The sequence below is a fragment of the Budorcas taxicolor genome, chromosome 7 (assembly GCF_023091745.1).
Source record: "Budorcas taxicolor isolate Tak-1 chromosome 7, Takin1.1, whole genome shotgun sequence".
In the NCBI taxonomy this organism is placed as follows: domain Eukaryota; kingdom Metazoa; phylum Chordata; class Mammalia; order Artiodactyla; family Bovidae; genus Budorcas; species Budorcas taxicolor.
In genome coordinates, this window is record NC_068916.1 from 79,497,484 (window position 1) to 79,518,942 (window position 21,459).

The 21,459-nt window shown below is 44.2% G+C and overlaps 1 protein-coding gene across 1 annotated transcript in view; it reads left to right on the forward strand.

Annotated features, from left to right (window-relative positions):
• Window positions 1-21,459, forward strand: part of TENM2 (teneurin transmembrane protein 2) — a 1,062,966-nt gene that overhangs the window by 879,730 nt on the left and 161,777 nt on the right. Inside the window, exons 10-12 of the mRNA XM_052642871.1 lie at window positions 11,560-11,754; window positions 17,995-18,195; window positions 19,909-20,094. Of these exons, the coding sequence (XP_052498831.1) occupies window positions 11,560-11,754; window positions 17,995-18,195; window positions 19,909-20,094 (582 nt within the window). The remainder of the gene's footprint in view (window positions 1-11,559; window positions 11,755-17,994; window positions 18,196-19,908; window positions 20,095-21,459) is intronic.

A 21,459-nucleotide genomic window follows, 5' to 3' on the forward strand; every position in this document is an offset into this window, starting at 1 on the left:
GCCAGGCCCTGTGCAGAGGGTTTAAATGGAATGATCTTGGGCCATCCCCACATCAGGTATCATTGTCGTCCTCATTTCACAGAGAAGGAAACTGAGACTCAGAGAAACTAAGGTACTTGCCCAGGTGTGGCTTTAGAGCCCTACTCGTCAGGATCACCTGCTAACTCACAGCTTGCTGGGTTCCGGCCAGAGTTTCTGATTCAATAGGTCTGGGGTGCTAGCATCAGCCTGGGGAACCTGTTCGATATCCAAACCTCCGGCCCCACACCAGACCCTCTGAATCAGAATCTCACTCTCACAGCATCCCCGGATGTCTTGGGCGCACATCCAGGTCTGAGTCTGGATGCCGCTGCCCTTGGACTCTGCTCAGATGCCCCAGAGAGCTGGAACGGCAATATCGCATTTACCTTCCACTCTCCCCAGCTTGCCAGGCAGGGGTGGAGGATGCTTGCTGCCTCCGTTTGGAAGCTGCAGTAACCTTTCTTGGGTACCCTCCTGCAGAGCCTTGCCTCCAGAACCTCCTGCTGGTTCCCAGGTTGGTACACCACCAAACAGAAATCTCTCCGCAGCACCCACTTCCGTCAGCCCTCCTCCGAGTCAAGTTACTTCTGAGGCTAAAAACTTTTGTTTCCTTTTAAAACTACTAGATAGGCAGAGCAGACCGAGAAAGGAGAGGGCCTAACCCTAGGGAAATCTGCTGTAGAAATGAGACATACAGAGGTGGGAACATACTCTAGTTTTAGAAAAAAAAAACTCCCTTATTGGGAGATAAACCAGTCTTTAGAGAGGAGGTCAGCCAGGATGGGTGATGGGAAAGAGTGTTTCCCTCTCTCTTGTCTCCTGGGTTTTTTTTTGTTTGTTTGTGTTTGGCCATGGTGTGGCATGCAGACTCTTAGGCTCCCCAACCAGGGATCGAACCTTGGCCCCCTGCATTGGCAGCGTGGAGTCTTTACCATTGGACTGCCAAGGAAGTCCCTCTTGTCTCTTTATGATGTGATAATCTGGAACAATTTTCTCCTTAAAAAATGATGATAAATCATACCTATAGATTTCTTACTATGTGCCAGGCATTGTACATAGCAATTCACAGGCATTATCTCATTTCATCCTCTTAAAAACACCGCAGGTTAGGTAATCCAACAATTTAGTCCTATTTTAAAGATTAAAAAAATGAGGCTGAAAATCACCAGTCTAGGTTCAATGCAGGATACAGGATGCTTGGGGCGGGTGCACTGGGATGACCCAGAGTGATGGTATGGGGAGGGAGGTGGGAGGGGGTTCAGGATTGGGAACTCATGTACACCCGTGGCAGATTCATGTTGATGTATGGCAAAACCAATACAGTATTGTAAAGTAAAATAAAGTAAAAAAATAAATAAATAAAAAAGGTGTCCAGAGTCATATAACTGGTAAAACCGAAGGGAAATTTGAGCTGTCTAACTCAGAAGACTACACTGCCTGGTACTCTTCTATGTTCCAGTGAATAAATAGGCCTTCCTATCCTGGGGGAGCTCCCATGCTTGCAGATAACAGGACGTCAGTAATTTTCAAGCTCATCTCAATGCCTGAATCGCAATAAGAATGAAAAGTTACTTCAGTCTGGACTTGAGCTGCAAAAAAGCTTACTGTGTGTGTACTTTGAAAATTTTAAATATTCATTATGTAATTAATGCTGTTCGATCATACACACACACACAGAAAAACTAAGACGCTTTTTAACAAAAGCTTAAGCCCTTATCGATTGAGAACTTTTATAACTCTCAAAATGGAGGCATCCCCATATCTCTACAGGTATTTTAAATGAATTGAATTAATCATAGGCTTAAAAGTCTCTTGCGATCTTCGTTAACTTCCCTGGGTTTAATTAAAACATCTGTGCACTTTTAATTTATCGATTCATCCAACTCATATGTCATGTTTTTAACACACCCCAGCATGCTCTGCATCATTTTTAACCCGATTTCCACTTAACTAAAGCAATTAAATTCACCCCGGATTAATTAAAGCATCCATACTTTCGTGCTTAAGTCAGCGTGTGCTGCTTTCCCCACATGGCTCCTGAATGTCAGAGATCTGACACACCTGATGAGTTTTTCGTCCTTCTGGAAATTCTTCCCTGAATCGCTTCCTTGCCTATTAATGTGCATTTGACAGAACGGGAATGAGGAAGTGGGTGCGCCTGCACTGTGGCCCTCCGGGCCGGAGGCTCTGTCAGAAGCATCCTTGGCCTTCCTGTCTTCACAGGGGCTGCTGGATCTTGCCCCCCACACTGAGGCCAGCTAAAGAGTCTGAGTAGTCCAGGCAGGAGGGCGGAGGGCACTCCGGTCAGAGACCGTCCTCGTGAGGAGAGTGGCCGCTCTTGTTTGCGTTTGTACTTCTGTCACGGCTCCTTAGTTCTGCTTTCCATCCTCCTCACTCTTCCTGCAAACACGGTCCTTTCTTGTCCCACCCATTTCATAGGGAGGGAAAACTGAGGCACCAAGGTCAACAGGCTTCTCAGCTGGGCATGGTGAGCCAGGGAGCTATTCAGATGGGAGCAAATGAGCCCCCTGGAAGCTAGTCTGAACTTCTGCCCCGCCATCCACTGTGACAGAGCCCATTTCCCCTCAGCTGTGGCAGCATTAGAGGTTATGTATTTTCGATTAAAAAAAATTTTTATTGAGTATTGTATTAATTTCTGCTGTACAGCAAAGTAATTCAGTTATATGTATATACATTCTATTTTTATACTCTTTTCCATTATGGTTTATCATAGGATATACAGTATAGTTTCTCTGTGCTATATAGTAGGACCTTGTTTTTTATCCATTCTACATATAAAAGTTATAGATTTCTTTAATCTGATGTCAAAGATTATTTCTCATTTTTATCTATACTAATTTAATTGCTAGTGAAGTTGAGAACTTTTCATACTTTTATTGGCAATTTTATCTTTTTTTCATTGCACTGAGTCTTCGTTGCTGTGCCTGGGCTTTCTCTAGTTGTGGAGAGTTGGGGCTGCTCGTCATTGCGGTACATGGGTGATGAAGAGTAGCTCCAACTCTTCATTCTCGTCGTGGTGGCTTCTCTTATTGTGGAGCACAGGCTCTTGGCCCAAGGGCTTCAGTAGTTGTAGCACGCAGGTTCGGTAGCTGCAATTCCTGGGCTCTAGAGCACACGCTCAGGAGTTGTTGCCCACAGGCTTAGTTGCTCTGCGGCACGTGGGATCTTCCTGGAGCAGGGATCAAACCTGTATCTGCTACATTGGCAGAAGGATTCTTAGCCAGTGCACCACCAGGGAAATCCCTATTGGCAGTTTATATTTATCTGTCCTTTGCCCTGGTTTTTATTTGTTTGTCTCTTTTTATTGATTTGTAAGAGTTCTTTTTGTATTTCATATCAAGCTTTATTCTGTAAAATGTTAGAAAATATATTTCCCCATTGTTTCCTGTTATTCAGCTGCTCAGTCGTGTCCAACTCTTTGCAACCTCATGGACTGCAGCACACCAGGCTTCCATGTCCTTCACCATCTCCCAGAGCCTGCTCAAACTCATGTCGATTGAATCAGTGATTCCATCCAACCATCTCCTCTTCTGTTGCCCCCTTCTCCTCCTGCCCTCAGTCTTTCCCAGAATTAGGGTCTTTTCTAGTAAGTTGGCTCTTCACATCAGGTGGCCAAAGTATTGGAGTTTCAGCATCAGCACCAGTCCTTCCAATGAATATTTGGGGCTGATTCACTTTAGGATTGACTGATTTGATCTCCTTGCAGTCCAAGGGACTCTCAAGAGTCCTCTCCAACACTGCAGTTCAAGAGCATCAATTCTTCGGCGCTCAGCTTTCTTTACAGTCCAACTCTCACATCTATACATGACAAATGAAAGAACCATAGCTTTGACTATATGGACCTTTGCTGGCCAAGTGCTGTCTCTGCTTTTTAATACACTGTCTAGGTTTATCATAGTTTATTTTCCAAGGAGCTGCTGCTGCTGCTAAGTTGCTTCAGTCATGTCCGACTCTGTGCGACCCCACAGACAGCAGCCCACCAGGCTCCGCCGTCCCTGGGATTCTCCAGGCAAGAACACTGGAGTGGGTTGCCATTTCCTTCTCCAATGCATGAAAGTGAAAAGTGAAAGTGAAGTCACTCAGTAAGTGTCTGACTCTTCGTGACCCCATGGACTGCAGCCCACCAGCCTCCTCCGTCCATGGGATTTTCCAGGCAAGAGTACTCTGTCTTCTAATTTCATGACAACAGTCACCATCTGCAGTGATTTTGGAGCCCCAGAAAATAAAGTCAGTCACTGTTTCCATTGTTTCCCCATCTATTTGCCATGAAGTGATTGAACCGGATGCCATGACCTTAGTTTTTTGAATGTTGAGTTTTAAGCCAGCTTTTTCACTCTTCTCTTCTGCCTTCATTAAGAGGCTCTTTAATTCCTCTTCACTTTCTCCTATAGGGTGTCATTTGCATATCTGAAGTTATTGATATTTCTCCCAGAAATCTTGATTCCAGCTTGTGCTTCATCCAGCCCAGAATTCCACATGATGTACTCTGCATATAGGTTAAATAAGTAGGGTGACAATATACAGCCTTGACATACTCCTTTCCCAACTTGGAACTAGTCCATTGTTCCTTATCTGGTTCTATCGGTTCTTGACCTCCATACAGGTTTCTCAGGAGACATCTCTTTAAGAATTTTCCACAGTTTGTTGTGATCCACACACTCAAAGGCTTTAGTGTAGTCAATGATGCAGAAGTAGATGTTTTTCTGGAGTTTACTTGTTTTTTCTATGATCCAACGGATATTGGCAGTTTGATCTCTGTTCCTCTGCCTTTTCTAAACCCAGCTTGTACATCTGGAAGTTCTCAGTGCATGTATTGTTGAAGCCTAGCTCAAAGGATTTTGAGTATTACCTTGCTAGCCTGTGAAATGAGCACAATTGTGTATTAGTTTGAACATTTTTTGGCATTACCTTTCTTTGAGATTGGAATGAAAACTGACCTTTTCCAGTCCTGTGGCCACTGCTGAGTTTTCCAAATTTGCTGGCATATTGAGTGCAGCACTTTCACAGCATCATCTTTTAGGATTTGAATAGCTCAGCTGGAATTCCATCACCTCCACTAGGTTTGTTGGTAGTGATGCTTCTTAAGGCCCACTTGACTTCACACTCCAGGATGTCTGGCTCTAGAGGAGTGACCACATTATCATGGTTATCTGAGTCATTAAGACCTTTTTTGTACAGTTCTTCTGTGTATTCTTGCCACCTCTTCTGCTCCTGTTAGGTCGATACTATTCCTGTCCTTTACTGTGCCTGTCTTTGCATAAAATTTTCCCTTGGTATCTCCAGTTTTCTTAAAGAGACCTCTAGTTGTTCCCATTCTATTGTTTCCCTCTATTTCTTTGCATTGTTCACTTAAGAAGGCTTTCTTATCTCTTCTCGCTATTCTTTGAAACTCTGCATTCATATCAGTGTACTTTTCTCAAAGCTGATCTTCTTGGTCCCTTGAATTTATCTTTTTTATATATCCCATTCACAAGAAAATAAAATTAGTCTTCAGTATTTTTTCAAATACTCTGTAGGTTTTTTTCTTATTTGGATCTTTAATCTGTATCAAATTTATGGTATGTAATAGAGGTCAGACTTTATTGACTATCAAATAGATTGTCACCTGCAAGAGCCCAGAAATAATAGAAACCTGCCTTTCCTGACTTCAGCTCAGCGGCAAACTATGTCCACAGTCTCTAAAGACAATGGGATACCTCTTTTGGTTTCAGTGACACTGAACTTTGTCTCACCTCCATGACCCAAAATATTAATATTATGTCCTTAACTGCTTCGGAAGACTCAAGGCATCTTTATTTCTCTGTCCTTTTTTCCTACCACCTAAGCCAGCTACTCGCATATATTAAGTTCTTCGTAAGTGTTTATTGACTAACTGGAATGTGAGGCGACCAATTGTTAGTACAATTTTGACAATTTCTCAGAGTCCTAGGTTCAAGTATTCTCCAGTCTCTTTTCCAGAGAAATGTTCAATCAGATTTCAAATCATTTTTAAAAGACACATTATTTGTTTTTTCAAATTTAAGTCTAGTTGGTTTACCATGTTGTGTTCATTTCTGCTGTACAACAAAGTGACTCGTTTATACATTCTTTTTCATATTCTTCTCCACTATGGTTTATCATAGGATATTGAATATAGATACATGTGCTATACAGTAGGACCTTGGTGCTTATCTATTCTGTATATAATAGTCTGCAACTGCTGATCCCAAACTCCCAGTCCTTCCCTTCCCCCCCCCCACCCCCTTGGCACCCACAAATCTGTTTCTGATTTGTAAATAAGTTTGTGTTGCATTTTAGACTCCACATATGAGTGACGTCATGTGGTATTTGTCTTTCTCTTTCTGACTTACTTCACTGAGTCTGATCGTCTCTGGGTCCATCCATGCTGCTGTGAGTGGCATTATTTCATTCTTTTTTATGGCTGAGTAGTGTTCTGTTGTATATATGTATATAGTGTATAAATGTATGCATGTCCGTCTTTATCCATTCATCTGTTGATGGCATTTTGGTTGTCTCCAAGTCTTGACTCCAGTAAATAGCACTAGCGCTGCCATGAACACTGGGGCGCATGTACCTTTTCAAATTGTAGCTTTGTCTGGATATATGCCCAGGAATGGAATTGCTGAATCATATGGCAACCCTGTTTTTAAAAAGACACTTTATTTGAAAATCCCTCCGACATCTGGCCCAGCCCACAAATGCCTCGTCAAGATGCAGGCATGCCCCCTGTGTGTCTGGCTGACTGGTCCTCTCCAACCCCCCCTGTCTTCTCTCCAGCTGCTCCCTATACTGCAAGCTCCAAAGAAGTGGCACCCATTTCACTTAAAGCAGCAGACATGAGTGACTTGTCCTATTACTTCCCAATGAGTAAATAACATGGATAATTCATTTCATCCTTTACAGAGAACTTTAGGGCGGCGAGGGGAAAGCTCCAGCTTGATCACTAAAATGAGTTTTACACCATTTAGGTGAATCTAAATTGTGTCATAATTTTGTCATCAGCCTGTAACTTGTCAGTCATTAGTGGCAGTGGTAATTTATTTTTCTTCTGCACAAGTCTTAGAACTTCCATTTACTAGATTTACTAAAACAGGAATAGCCACTTTGTGCAAACATTTTAATTAATTTTAAATAGAAGCTTGGATGTACAGTACTATACTCCTTTAAAGCCTTAGGGAGAGGGAAGTGAGACAGGAACATAAAACTTTCCATTGTGGTTCCAGAACCACCTCCCACCCACAACCAGGGGAAGAACAAGAGGAGATCTTTCTGTTAGTATTATTTGGAGCTGTCGTGGTGGTGGTGGTATGTGTGACGAATGTCACAGGGAACATCTGTGGATTTATGCACCAGGTGTCAGCTACTGTTTTGAGTCCTCAAAGATCTTCGCACACGTACTGCTCCCAGTGACTCAAAGAGACAGTTTTTTTATGGGGAGTGTGGGTCTCAGATAAGTCCAATAATCTTGTCAAAATTCCACAGCTGGTAAGTGATGGGTCAGGATTTGAACCCATGTCTTTCTAGCAGCAAAACCCTTGTTCTTTCCACTTAACTGTTCCATATCACTTGCAAGCAGGTGGAGTCAGAAATATTTGTCCTGTAGCTTGCTTTAAAGAAAAAAAATCTTGTAGAATTAGTGATCGTAGAACTAGTAAGAAAAGTTATTAATGCAGAAGGAGGTCTCTGCTTCACGTGCAGCCTTCCAGGTGAGGATCAGGCTGAGCCTTACATACTGTGATGCTCTGGGTTGACTTATGTCCGAGGATGAGTCAGTTACCCTGAGGAGAGGAGTTCTCTCTGATGCAGGTCAACAGTGGCTACCAGAGGGGGTTCGTCTGGCATTTGCACTCTGTCCCATGGCAAATGGGTTATTAAGAGCTTCATGCTTCTTTAGCCTGCCTTCTTTTTTTTCTTTTATGTGACATCAGTGGAGCCTGTCAAGTGTCCTGCTTTCTGGAGAACATCACAGTGTTTTGCATTTTTTACCACCCTCCTGGTGAGCATTGAGCAAACATATTGAAGGAAGGCTGCATTTAGAATATAGAGAACTCTCTGACCTGACTGTTCTCCCTTCTTTTTCCCTGAGAAATGTAAGTAGGTCACATTTTAAACCAGGCATCTGGTTTTAAATAAATCCATGCTTACATTCTAGAGAATCCAATGTTTTTTCACCACCTTAGAGTTTTTGCAAAACAGAAACTGTTTCAATATGAACAAAGAAAATAATCCTAACTTTATTTTTCAAGTGATAAAGACAATAATTTTTTCCTCTTGGCTTCTTACCCTCTTCCACCTTTGGGGTGGAAGGAATGTCCAGTGGAAGCCCATTGGTGGTGATTTAATGTAACTTTCTCTGCCATCCAGAACTAGTCTAATATATAACCCTCAGGTCAGAAACAGCCCTTGGAAGCTCATCCCACTAGATATGCACACTTCTAATTCTTTTCCCTCTTGACTGTGCATGCGTGGCAGGGGGTAAGAAACGGTGCTTGTTCAAGTCTTCCCACCAGGAGATATCTTCAGTGTTACCTAGATCAGAAAGGGCAATTGAGTTTTCTCTTGTCCGCCTGCTCCCAAGTCCCAGCCAGGGCGCTACCTTGAAGGTTTTCAGGCTTTTTCTAGACTCAGGGGAGCAAAATGCTTTGATCTGTCTCTGCAGAGGTGCAAGAAGGGAGAATAGTGGCTCATGGGCACTCAACGGCCAACCCTGACCTCGAGCTTAGCGTGAGTGTATCATGGGGCACTGCCATGGAACCAGTGTACTTTGTCCTGGAAGTCCTCTGCAAACTTTGAGAAAGACCATCATTTCTCATAGTTGTTCATATTAACACAGTCTCTAATTTTGAATCGTGGGTTCACTGGTTTAAAACTCTTCCCTCTACTTTCTCTAAGACAGTCAGCATGGGTAGCAACTCTGTGGGTCTCTCCACTTAAGTCTCTTGGAAATAGAAGCCAAGTTCTCTATATTTAGAGAGATTTTATCTAAATTTAACATGTAACTTTGATGTACTCACTTTTGATCTCATTCTTCTTTTCTGGTATTAATAGTCATAAGGATAAGAATTCTACTGGAAATGGTCATTTTTTTTCCCACTTATTCTACTATAAAGCATTTGTTGGGCAGGGGAGGAAATAACCCCTCCATCATATGTCCACTGTTGAGATGTTTTTGTTTCATGTCAGTACACCCTTCCCCAGAAAAAAGGCATTGTATGTACAACATGAGGTCCACTCTAGAAACTGTTCTTTCCACACCTTTCATAAACAGCCATGTAGTGCTTGCCCACACCCCCACCACTTGGGAATCCCTGAATGAATCAAGAACATAATAGAAATATCTACTCCAGCAAGCCAACATTGATGAATGTAGCACTAGAAGGAAATCAACAATGATAACCATAATCTTGTCCTTTAGTAGTCTACTATATCTTTGGGAAATTAAACACTGACAGAAGGAGAATGAATTACTATGAAAAATCAACAAACATGACAACAAAGGGGGGTTGATAAGGTGGGTGGGGCCATTATTATGGAGTGATCTAATTAGATAAAGGAATCACATCAGAGGATGGGGAGACCATTCCAGTTGTACACACATGTGTGACTGTAGAATTCTCATAGCCACGGCATCACAAATCGCAGGTAAACCAGGAATCACTAAAAATACCTCTGTAGGTCATTTCTGAAGGTCTCTGGATGCCAGTTCCATAACCTGGAACAGTGTCCTTATTTTAGGTTCACGCTAAAAGCCAGGTTCTTCTAAGAGATTCTTGTCCACAGTAGTAGATATAATGATATGGTCATCGGATTAAATTCACCCATTCCTGTCCATTTTAGTTCACTGATTCCTAAGATGTCGAATATTCACTCTTGCCATCTCCTGCTTGACCACATCCAATTTACCTGGATTCATAGACCTAACGTTCCAAGTTCCTGTGCAGTATTGTTCTTAATTGCATTGGACTTTTAGCACCAGGCACATCCACAACTGGGCGACATTTCCACTTTGGCCCAGCATCTTCATTATTTTTGGAGCCATTAGTAATTGCCCTCCACTGTTCCCCAGTAGCATATTGTACACCTTCTGACTGGGGGGGCTCATCATCTGGTGTCATATCTTTTTGCCTTTTTCTACTATTCATGGGGTTCTCTCAGCAAGAATAGTGGAGTAGTTTGCCATTCCCTCCTCCGGAAGGCAAAAGAAGAAGGAGGTGGCAAAGAATGAGATGGTTAGATAGTGTCACCAGTTCAATGGATATGAATTTGAACAAACTCCAGGAGATAGTGAAGGAAAGGGAAGCCTGGCGTGCTGCAGTCCACGGGGTCACAAAGAGTCGGACACGACTTAGTGACTGAACAACAGAAGGCAGGTTGGAAGTTCAGATTCTTTACAAACTGATCCTGAAGTGAAAAGCCCAAAGCCTGAAGGTGACCCCTAAAATCCCACTCTTAATGACCTCCAAAGGGACAGTATCAGCATAACTGAAGCCAAACTGGTGAGAATTGTTGATAATTCATACCAGGCCATCCCCTCTGATTGTCAGCCTTCTTCCTCTCAACAGATGAAAGAGGGTCCCTGCTGATAAGAACTGCTAGAGGTTTCGTGTCTTTAGCCTGCCCTCCCAGTCTTTTTTTTTTTTTTAAGGCCAGGCATCTTTCCTCTTTATTCTTTATCACACATCACCCTTTGGGGTAGGCAGTTATTTCTTTGTGGTCTAGATAAGGAAAGTGAAACACAGAGAGGTTGTGTCTCAGCACTGGCCCATCCCCTTCCTTTTTAATGAATATAAACTTACCAGGAATAGCAGTTGACTAATCTGAAGGTAAAATATTCAGCAAAATGGGTCCTGATCCCCCTTACCAACAACAGCAACAGTACTTGCTTGTCCCTGCGTCTTAGTCAAGGGCACAGCTTAAGAGGTGAGGCCACCTGATTTCCCATGGGGCCCCCTACTGTTGAGTTTCGTGATCTCAGCAAAGTTCTTTCCCCAGTCTGAGCTTCACCTATAAAGATGGGACTGTGATTCTAACTCCACCTCACTGGGTGGTAATGACGATTCAGCAGTAAATTGTACCTAAAGCATCTTATGCCATGCCCAGAGTATAATAAGCACTCAGTTGATGGTAACTGCTTTTATTAGTAGCATTTTAAAATTAATTTTTATTAGAGTATAGTTGACTTACAGTGTTCTATTCGTTTCTGCTGTACAGCAGAGTGAATCAGTTATACATATGCCCACTCATGTTTAGATTTTTTTCCCATGTAGATCATTACAGAGTATTGAGTAGAGTCCCCTGTGCTATACGGCAGGTTCCTATTACTGATCATTAGTAGCATTTCTGTGATGGTGGTGACTGTTTATTTGAAAATTGCTCTGCCAAGTCCACGGCCCAAGTCCCCAGCCCAGAGCATTACAGGCAGAGCTGAGATGCCCAGCGGGCTCTGCCTTCTTAGACTGACACAGTCCTTCAAGCTCTGGACCCCCTGACCTGGTGCTCTGTCTTCACTCTTTACAGCCGCCTGCCCCGTGCTGTGCAGCGGCAATGGACAGTACTCTAAAGGGACGTGCCAGTGCTACAGCGGCTGGAAAGGCGCGGAGTGCGACGTGCCCTTGAATCAGTGCATTGATCCTTCCTGCGGGGGCCACGGCTCCTGCATTGATGGCAACTGCGTCTGCTCAGCCGGCTACAAGGGCGAGCACTGCGAGGAAGGTAAGCCCGCGGGCTGGGCTGGTGTCTGCAGGTCTGGACCTATGCTGATGAGCCTAGTCCTGGCTCCCTGTTTTGCAAAGGAAGGAAACATTTTACATTTCAAACCCCTCAGCTTTGATGGACTCCTTAAATTGTAGAACTTGAGTGAGTGAGCTTAAGGGTGGCTCTGAAAGGCATGGTTTGTTTTCCCCTCCTTTATGATAATTATCTCCTTTTCTCTTTCTCCTCTGTTTTTCTGTCTTCTCTCTGCCTCTACTTCCTCCCCTTCCTGCTCTTTCATTTCCTTTTCCTTCCTTCCCCTCCCCCTCTTCTCTTTTTTTTCTGCTTTATTTAAAGCCCTCTACATTGAGAATTATGCTATGCAGTAAGAACAAACAAGAATCCTTAATTCTCCTCCCTTCCCCAAAGCTTTAAAAAAAAAAAAACAAAAAAAAAAAACTGTTCCTGGTAATCTCAGATCCATATATGTCTGTGTAAATATTTCTGCAAAAATTCATATCCATAGAAGACAGTCAAGCTTGAGAGACAATAGGTACCCATGTCATTTAAAGACACCATGTAGAGCAATCAATCCTGGTTACCTACAGTCACAGAGACAGAGCAGAGAGGGTGTGCAGTGAGGAAGCTGGGATTTGATGAGTCCTGCGCTGACTCGATGGACGTGAGTCTGAGTGAACTCCGGGAGTTGGTGATGGACAGGGAGGCCTGGCATGCTGCGATTCATGGGGTCACAAAGAGTCGGACACAACTGAGTGACTGAACTGAACTGAACTGAACTGAACTGAACTGAGGAGCTCACTCTGTGCTTTGAAGTGGCCTCTAGCACATGGCTAGGGAGAGGGAGAATCAGAGGATGTAATCAGCTAAATCCAGTTCGACAAAACATGATCAGAGATCAGGCTTAGCAATTGAAAGAGGGAGGTTTGGAGGAGAAAATGCAGGAATACAGGGAAAGAGCACCCCTCTGGAGGTGTTCAGAAACAAGCTCTAAGTCATCCTTGTTACTCCAGTTGGTGCTTCTAAAAGTCATTTGGTAGCCAAGTGTTGGGACCTGTATGGCAATGGAGCTCAGCCAAGCTGCCTGTCCGCCTTCCCCTCTGTGTTTGCCCTTCCAGACTATGGGCTCCAGTTGCCCACCTATTGCATCTTCCCATATAAAGAATCAACCCCCATTGGTAGGAAGGTAAAAAACCCTGCTTCTCAGAACCTCATCTGCTCCTCAGCCTTTGCATTGGAAGTCTTCAGCATCTTTCCACTCAGTCCATCTCCCAGTGGAATGTCCCCATGCAACCCAAATGGCTCTTCCTCTCCCATCCTCCCAGTGGAAAAAATCAGCATCCACTCACCCAACAAGCTAAAGGGAGGAGTGAAACCCACTGCCTCCCCCATAGGAAACAGCTTGAGATGACCACCCAGGATGTCTCCCCGGGAAAGATCCTTGAATGTCAGAGACCCATGTTCTCTCTCAGCTTCTCACTGCCAAGCTGATTAAGAATGGACCTCAGATGCCACGAGGTTCTTAGATGTAAGTGGATCTGTTCTCTCATCCTGTTATTTCACAGATCTCTGGGTTTTTGTACAAACTCACCAACCATTACAGCCCTCACTACAGAGGAATAACAATGGCTTACCCTTAGAAACCCATACAAAAGCTCCCCTTGTAACATCTCCCATTTCATGGTTTTTAGAACTATTTCCACAAGGCTCTGCTTCCATGACAGTATTCTTCTAAGATTTTCCAATACATCAGTGCTAGTGCCCTTAATGGGACCCAGAAGTGTGACCCCCCCCACACACACACCAGGTCATCATTTACTCAACTCTCTCTCTACTTTTTCTTCTATTTATAAAAAGTAGGCTTCCTCCCTCTGTCTGCTTCATAAAACCAAATTGGGAGTTTGGATGGAGGAAGTGCTGATTTAATAAAAAGGCCAAAGTTCTCACAGATAAATGGACTGCAGGAGGCGAAGCTTCATTTTGTGAAAACATGGGAGAGGCCAATAATATGACAGGAAAGGTTAAAACGACCTTTTGCATACATCATTTGGCAAGAGGATAGTGATAGAACCATGGCATTGCCCGTCTTAGAATTTTTTCTGTCCAGGAAGGCTTGTGTATATCTGTATGAGTGGAATTTCAAGTAATTTCTCAACGTTCTCACTGTCCCAATTGGTCTTATTTAAATGTTTGGAGTGAATTAAACATCCAACAAAACAAGGAAATCACGTGGATCATTATGAAAGGATGAAGTTTCCTCTATTGATTTCTGCTACCCCAAAAGAATGAACCGAAATGATTCATATGCTGTTTTCAAAACAGGAAATGGAATCAGAAAGCCTGGATCAGCACTTTTTCTTCCATTTAGCTTTTTTTTCTTTGATATTCGTCATAGTCATAACGTTCAAACAATTTACCTGAAATGGCCATGGCAACGAAATCAATAGCTGCCATCCTCTATTTTTGCTGCCTAAACATTGTTGTACTATTAACAAATTTGCACAAGAAAATGAAAGGACAGATTCGTGAGGTTTCACTCAATGATATCTGGGGGAGTGGGAAGGTGACGAGAGAGGAATTGACATATTAGTTTAAGTCAGCCATGTTTTCATGTCAGTTTCATGGTTGAGTCATTTTTCAATGACATTTAACTTCATAAATGTAATTCATGGTTCTTCAGGGGTTTATAGTACATATTGTTTGTAAAACTCCTTGACCTCCTTTTTTATCCTTAGGGATAAAAATTGCATTCACAATCCTTTTTTGTCAAACCTACAGAGGGCCCAAGACTAAATGAGTTCTAATGATTTCAGCTGCCAAGGGGCTGGTGGTATAAGGCGCATGGTACTTAGCTGGTAAAGGCCACTGTCCCCCTTTTAAGTATAACACTGTTTCTATTTATAAAGCTTCGTAAAATGCCAGCCTCCCTCCTGCCTGCTGAAGACTCTAAGGACGTGACCACAAGACCACCTTATGAAACTGGAACCAAATTTAAAATTCAGAGTGAAACTATGCCCCTTAAAGTCTGAATTTAGTTATTCTATCGGCTGCTGTAGTTATGTAGCACAAAGGGCATATTTACTGGTCTCAATGACGAGAGAAAGGGTTATCTCCTATTTCTAGATACAACAAATGGTTCTTTTGATGACATTCCACTCTAAGGCTGATAAATCTCAGTGGATTTTCCTCCTTCCTTCACACTGTAATTCAGGATAGAGCAGAGAAAGCTAATTTAAATCTGTAAGAAAAGTGCCATTTTCTTTTTTTTTTTTTTTTTGGTATATTACTTTTTATGTCATTCTTTGAAGAAAATGATTATATTACAGTTTTTTCAGTTTTTTGAAAGCTCCTAGCTCTTGGCACCTCACCAAACATTTTAAGTGGCTAATTATAGATGGGGAGTCATTATTGAGGCGCAAAGCACACGAGGTATTTTCATGTACTTGTTGCTTTCTCTAGGTCCGAAATGAGGACAGAACTTTGAGGTTTTCTTTTAGGAAAAGAATATGGACAAGATTGATGCTTAACGAGTGAGTTCATATTTTGCAGATTCCAAATTGCACTACATTCTTCCCCAAAGAAAGACGTTGTTGGCACCCTTCTGTCCTTCTTGTCAGTTAGTCCTTCAGACTGAAAATTTGTCTCATGAGCAGTAATGCTTATGGCAAAGTCTGGCATCCGTCCTCTCAGCAGATGTGTATTGAGCACCTACTATATTCCCTTGACTGAGCAAGGCATGAGATGTCAAGGGCATTGCACAGCCTCTGTGTGAATGTCTTCCATGTGTTGGAAGCTTTCAGTTCATTTACAGCCAAATGTGCTCCACCCGACTGAATGGAGCAAATTAGGAAGTATCAGAAACGGTTGATGTCATCAGGAGTAATAGTCCCCAAGAGAATGAATTCAGCCTGAAAGTGGCTGTAACCAGAGTAAGTAACATCCTAAACATCTCTAAGTAATAATAAATCACTGAAGTGAACCTTTCTGAGATAGTATTCCTGATTGAAAAAAAAAAATCAGTGGCAGCTTTTGTTTCGTCATGGCTCAAATAATTTTGAGCTGATTTACATAAGTAGTATCTTCCTGAGAAGGTCCAAATGCGATCCTGAGAAACATCTCTTAACACTGAAAATTCTTTCTTTTTACCTGAAGGGAGAGGTACTCTTGGAAGCTTCATGGAATATCATGAATTAAGTTAAATCCAAGTTCCTTGAGTCTGATGTCCCCCAGAATGAAGTAGTTTGGATAATCTAATTCATGCCATATTTGGAGCTGATGTACCATCAGTTTTAAAATAACACCATTACTTTGTATATCATAAGAAAGAAAAAGGGCTACTACACTACAGAAAGCTGGAGCCCCATCTGAATGTCACGGTGAGCTATTTAGAGGACAAAAACCTTATTTCAGTCTTGGCACTGGGAAAAGAGAGAAATCAAAATCTTCTCTGAGAATCTGAACTACAAGATGGCACACATTCATACAAGGGACTGAATTACCCTATCAACGTGGCCCGGAAAGCCTCAAGAAAAGGGTTTAAGTGATCTCAAGCTGGCTGTGCCCCCAGATGATGGCAGAAGCAAATGATTTAATCTATGCCAACAGACCTGATTTCCAAGCTGTTAACATGAGTGAAATGTATGTCTTAGTCAAATAAGATTATAAGACACCCTCCCCCCATTGCCATGATCCACAAGGCCACATCTAAGCCTCATGCGAGATCACTGTTCACCACTCAAGCCCCGCAGTGTGCAGTGTTCTTTCCTCCAGATGCCACTGCATCGATTTCTAGGGATACCTAAGGAAGCTGGTCTTCCTTTGAAAAGCTGTGTTTACCTACCTGTAAGCTAAATGAAGAGGGGGGAAGAGGGTTTCCCTGAGGGCTTGGCTTCCCTGGTGGCTCAGACAGTAAAGAATCTGTCTACAATATGGGGTTCTTGGGTCGGGAAGATCCCCTGGAGATGGGAATGGCTACCCATGCCAGTATTCTTGCCTGGAGAATCCCATGGACAGAGGAGCATGAAGGGGTGCAGTTCATGGGGTTGCAGAGAGTCAGACATGACCGAGTGACTAACACTTGCACTCCCCAAGCTAGATGGATGTCCTAGTTTGGGGTCACATTCTCATACAAAAAGTCCTGTCCTTGAGAAGTGGCCTTTGCATCTCATTCCTCTCCTCATTCTGAGTTGATTCCAGAGTAATAATCTTCAAGTTAGTACTGGGTGTATATCCACTCTGATTACTGAGATAGCCAAGCGATCAGACGATGATACTGGCCAGAACAACAGTGACCAGAATCTGACCATTAATTCGTCTGTGGAAGGGTCAGTGACACAGCCAGAGACTGGCCCATCCAGTCCGCTCATGACTCTGTGTAGGAAGGTTACCCCTTTGGGGTCATTTCCATACCCAGCTTCACTTTCTCTGGGCTTCCCTGGTAGGTCAGACAGTAAAGACTCTGCCTTTACATGCAGGAGACCCAGGTTCGTTCCCTGGGTTGGAAACATCCCCTGGAGAAGGAAATGGCAACCCACTCCAGTATTCTTGCCTGGAGAATCCCATGGACAGAGAAGCGGGGCAAGTCCATGCGGTTGCAGAGTCAGACACAGCTGAGCGACTACCACTTTCTCCTCTTCCATCCTGTGCGTTTACTAACTTCTTGGGTAGACATGTGCTCAGAGAGTGAACACTGATTTTAGACTTATCCTAAGTGAAACTTAATTAGGAAAGTGACTCATGCATGAGTCTCACTGGTTTTCTTTTTCATCTTTTGGTACCTTCTGAGGTCAAGTATTAGTGAAGTTAGACTGAGCCTCTCTACTTTTCTTTCCAGTGGTGGGTGATGATTGGGTTTGGTGATACATGTAAAGGTATCACCAGCAATCATGGTCTAGTCTCAGAAGCCCCGATGTGATTCCGTTAAGATACTATTACTTATAACCTTACAAAGCTCTCAAAGTTGGATGACACAACTCTGTATTCAGTTCCTCTAATTCTGCTTGAGAAATCTCCCTTTTTCCTTTACATTCTCTTCAAGTTTGAGATGTAGTGTTTTAACAAATCAAAATCTTTCATTCTGTATGGGTCTTCTTCAAAGGGCCACATAACTCATACTGGGGCTGCTCCATTTTCTTGCAGGTGGATAGGAACTGGTGAACCCCTGGTCCGTTCAGCTCTCAACTGCTGTTTCATGTCCCCTCCCCCATGAGTGATCAGTACTTTTCCCCTCTGTTTTTTTTTCAGTTGATTGCTTGGATCCTACGTGCTCCAGCCATGGGGTCTGTGTAAATGGAGAATGCCTTTGCAGCCCTGGCTGGGGTGGTCTCAACTGTGAGCTGGCGAGGGTCCAGTGCCCAGACCAGTGTAGTGGGCACGGCACGTACCTCCCAGATACTGGCCTCTGCAGCTGCGATCCCAACTGGATGGGTCCCGACTGCTCCGTCGGTAAGTCAAGAGGTTTCCTCCTCACTTCCCCCAGTGCTGGCACCCTGTGTTCCTTCCATGAGCCCACACAGATGGGAATCAACTCTTTGTACTTAGCTCGGGAGGGAGCGACTTTAGTCAGTTGCATAGTGCCTCTCTTACTCTGTTCTCAGCCCTGAAGTCTTCGATCCTTGAGAAACATACAAACAAACCCCACAAAGGTTCTTGTGCCTTGTTGGTTTCATCACCGCAAATGGATGAGGGGCCGGGAGGGACGCTTCCATTTGCATCAGAGCTTTCTTATGTACACTCCCTAAAGGTACTAGAAAACAAAACAGAACAATTCAGTCCCAGACAAACTGAATGGAATGTCCTATAAGACAGAAAAGAGGCTCCCTCGGGGTCCTGGGTGAACATGTTATAAAGCTCTGCAATACTCTAGTGACAGGAAAATAATGAAGTTGCACCATACACTTTATTTTCCTAAAATTAAGAGTACGTGTCTTCCCTCCCACGTGACCTTAAAATGGAACGGTTCAACAGTTCAGGCCAGTCCCCACCTCTCCAAGAATGGTTCCATTCACACTGACAGCACCTATCCAAGCAAGCCATCATCTTTCCGCCCCCTTCCTGTGAGCAGTCAGACAGCTGTCAGATTGCCATGGCAATCAGAAAGGGAACCTCTGTGAAGCTTGGCTACAATGGGAAAGAACTGAATATTTCATTCCAGAAGGAAAAAAAAAAAAAAAAGGAAGATTCCATTAAAATGGGCTATTTTGGGTGTCTTCTCAGGCCACTGGTCTCTGGCTTCAATTCTGAGACTAGTAGCCCAGGCCAAGTGCTACAGAGGATGAGGAGGGTGGGCCAGCCCTAGATCCAAGGCCCAGCTGTGCAGCCGACTTGCTGTGTGACTTGGAGTGAGTCACTGACCCTCCTGGTGTGGTTTCCCCTCCCCGGGCCTGATGAGCCACACCTCCCTCCGTAGTCTGTTGTAAGGATGAGTGTCTGGCACGTGCTTGTCCTCGAGTGAGAGGTCTGGAACACCAGAGTGCATATCTGTCTGTCTGTCTCCTCCCCAACCACAAAAGACTTTGAGCTCCTTTGAGAAAGAAGCTGTGTAAACGCAGCAGTTAGAGCGGTCCCGATGACCACCACGAGGCCGTTCTGGGTGACAGCTGGGTCTGCCATCCTCCTGTGTGGATGGAGCTGCTGTGGGGCCCCAACTGGCTTTGGGGCATGGCAGGCTCTCAATAGGGAAAGACATCCCAGCTGGCCAGGGAGTCAGGCTCCATGGGTATCTTTTCAGGTGGGCACCTCCCAGGGAGCTTTGCCAAACTGGATGGGCAGTGTCTGACCTCTTCCTGGGATAGTGTCCTGCCCTAGAACTGTGGTCCTCACACTTTAGCGTGCATCAGAAACACCTGGAGGACATAGTGAACCAAATTTCTGAGTCTCACTCCCTGCGTTTCTAAGCCAGGAGGACCAACCAAGGCATAAGAAGTTGCATCTCTACATAGTTCCCAAGTGATGGTTGATGTCCAGGGGTCTCCCTCTGAGAACACTGCTCTAGAAATTACCTAACCATGAATGAACCAGCCAGTGGAGAGACAGGCTGCCCAAGATGACATGGGCCTTGGGCCAGTTCCAGGGACCCGGGCCATGTTTGTGGTCTGGCCTCCCATGGAGGGTTTCACCGGAGGTGGTGTTGAGCTGTAATCATTGTTTTTCTTCCAGAAGTGTGCTCAGTAGACTGTGGCACTCATGGCGTCTGCATCGGGGGAGCCTGCCGCTGTGAAGAGGGCTGGACAGGCGCAGCTTGCGACCAGCGCGTCTGCCACCCCCGCTGCATTGAGCACGGGACCTGTAAAGATGGCAAATGTGAATGCCGAGAGGGCTGGAATGGTGAACACTGCACCATTGGTAGGCAAACGGCAGGCACCGAAACAGGCACATATTGCTTTATTTTCATAAACCGTAGATCTATAGTGATGGTCGCGCGTTGCAACCGGCTGTTCCCTCAGGGACACAATGCTTTCTGCTGCCTCTCAAATCTCCCGGGAGCATAGGGAAGGGAAAAGCACGGTCCCGATCGGAAGAGATTTTCCCTGCTTCCCAGAATTCCAGATTGGGAGGAGAGGGACCAGATTAGATACAAAAATCCATCCAAATTACTGAGCAGGGGGAGAGAGAAATGCACACGCATGGGAAATTGTCAGGACCTGGAGGTTTTAAGTACCCCAAGTAACTGCAATCTGCAGGTCTCCCCTTTCTGAATATCCTCCCAGCTGGTTGGATCACTGGATCCTTGCTTGGTGGCAACAATGGAACTCACTTCTTTTAGATCAGGTTGGATGCAGGCTGGACTCCCAGGTTTCCTGGGTAACCAGGTACCAGTTGTAATAAGTTTGAACATCCTCTTGCTGTCCCAAGACAAAAACTTTGCCTTTGGTCTCCTGCCTACCACTACCACCACTGATAAATGTCTTTTCCTTTGACCCCATTTCATTCTCACTCAGCCACATCTCTATATAAGCGTCATGACCGAGAATATGTCTCTACAGGTCATTTTCTTTGCTAAGAAGTAGTAGTTCTCAAGTTTCTTCCATTTTGGTTTCTTTTTTGTCATTATTGTGGTTTGGGGTAGGACAAAACTGGCTTCGTTATACCACTTATCCCTTTAATTGAGGAGATGGGAGTGATTGCCCTCTGGCTTTCCACATCTCTTAGACAGTTGGGATTAGCTTTTTTTTTTTTTTTTTTGCATTTGTTATTTAATTAAGTCAGATCTAGGGTTGATTTCATGCCAAGTCTGGCTGAAGCCACTGGCTGGCATGGACACTCTCAGAGAAGTTCCCATCCGAACTACTGACTTGGTTTCTTGAACTTACCTTTGATTCTAGCCATTGAGTTGGGGGCCCTCCCATCTGCCCTAACCTCAAGACCTCAGGCACCTGGAGTAAAAGGCAGGATTAGGAGCTGGTCCAGGGCTGACTCATGAGAACAGACTCAGTTTCCCATGCTGTTCATTTGGGTGGTCAAGCAGAGATAAAGTGCTCTTTGCATTTGATTTCCCCTAATTCCATCTAATTGGGTATCAGAGGGGGCAGCGTGCCTATCCAGGCCATGACTGTAGCACTGGGACCCTGCCGGGACAGTCTGTTGGCAGTGAATTGTTTTTGCAATCTCTCAATGATGCTCCAGACCCCATGCCCCCCTCCCCTCCTGCAGCTGCTTTCATTTACAGTTCCCTGCAGAGTCTGGGGGAAAATTCAGAAGGCTCTCAGA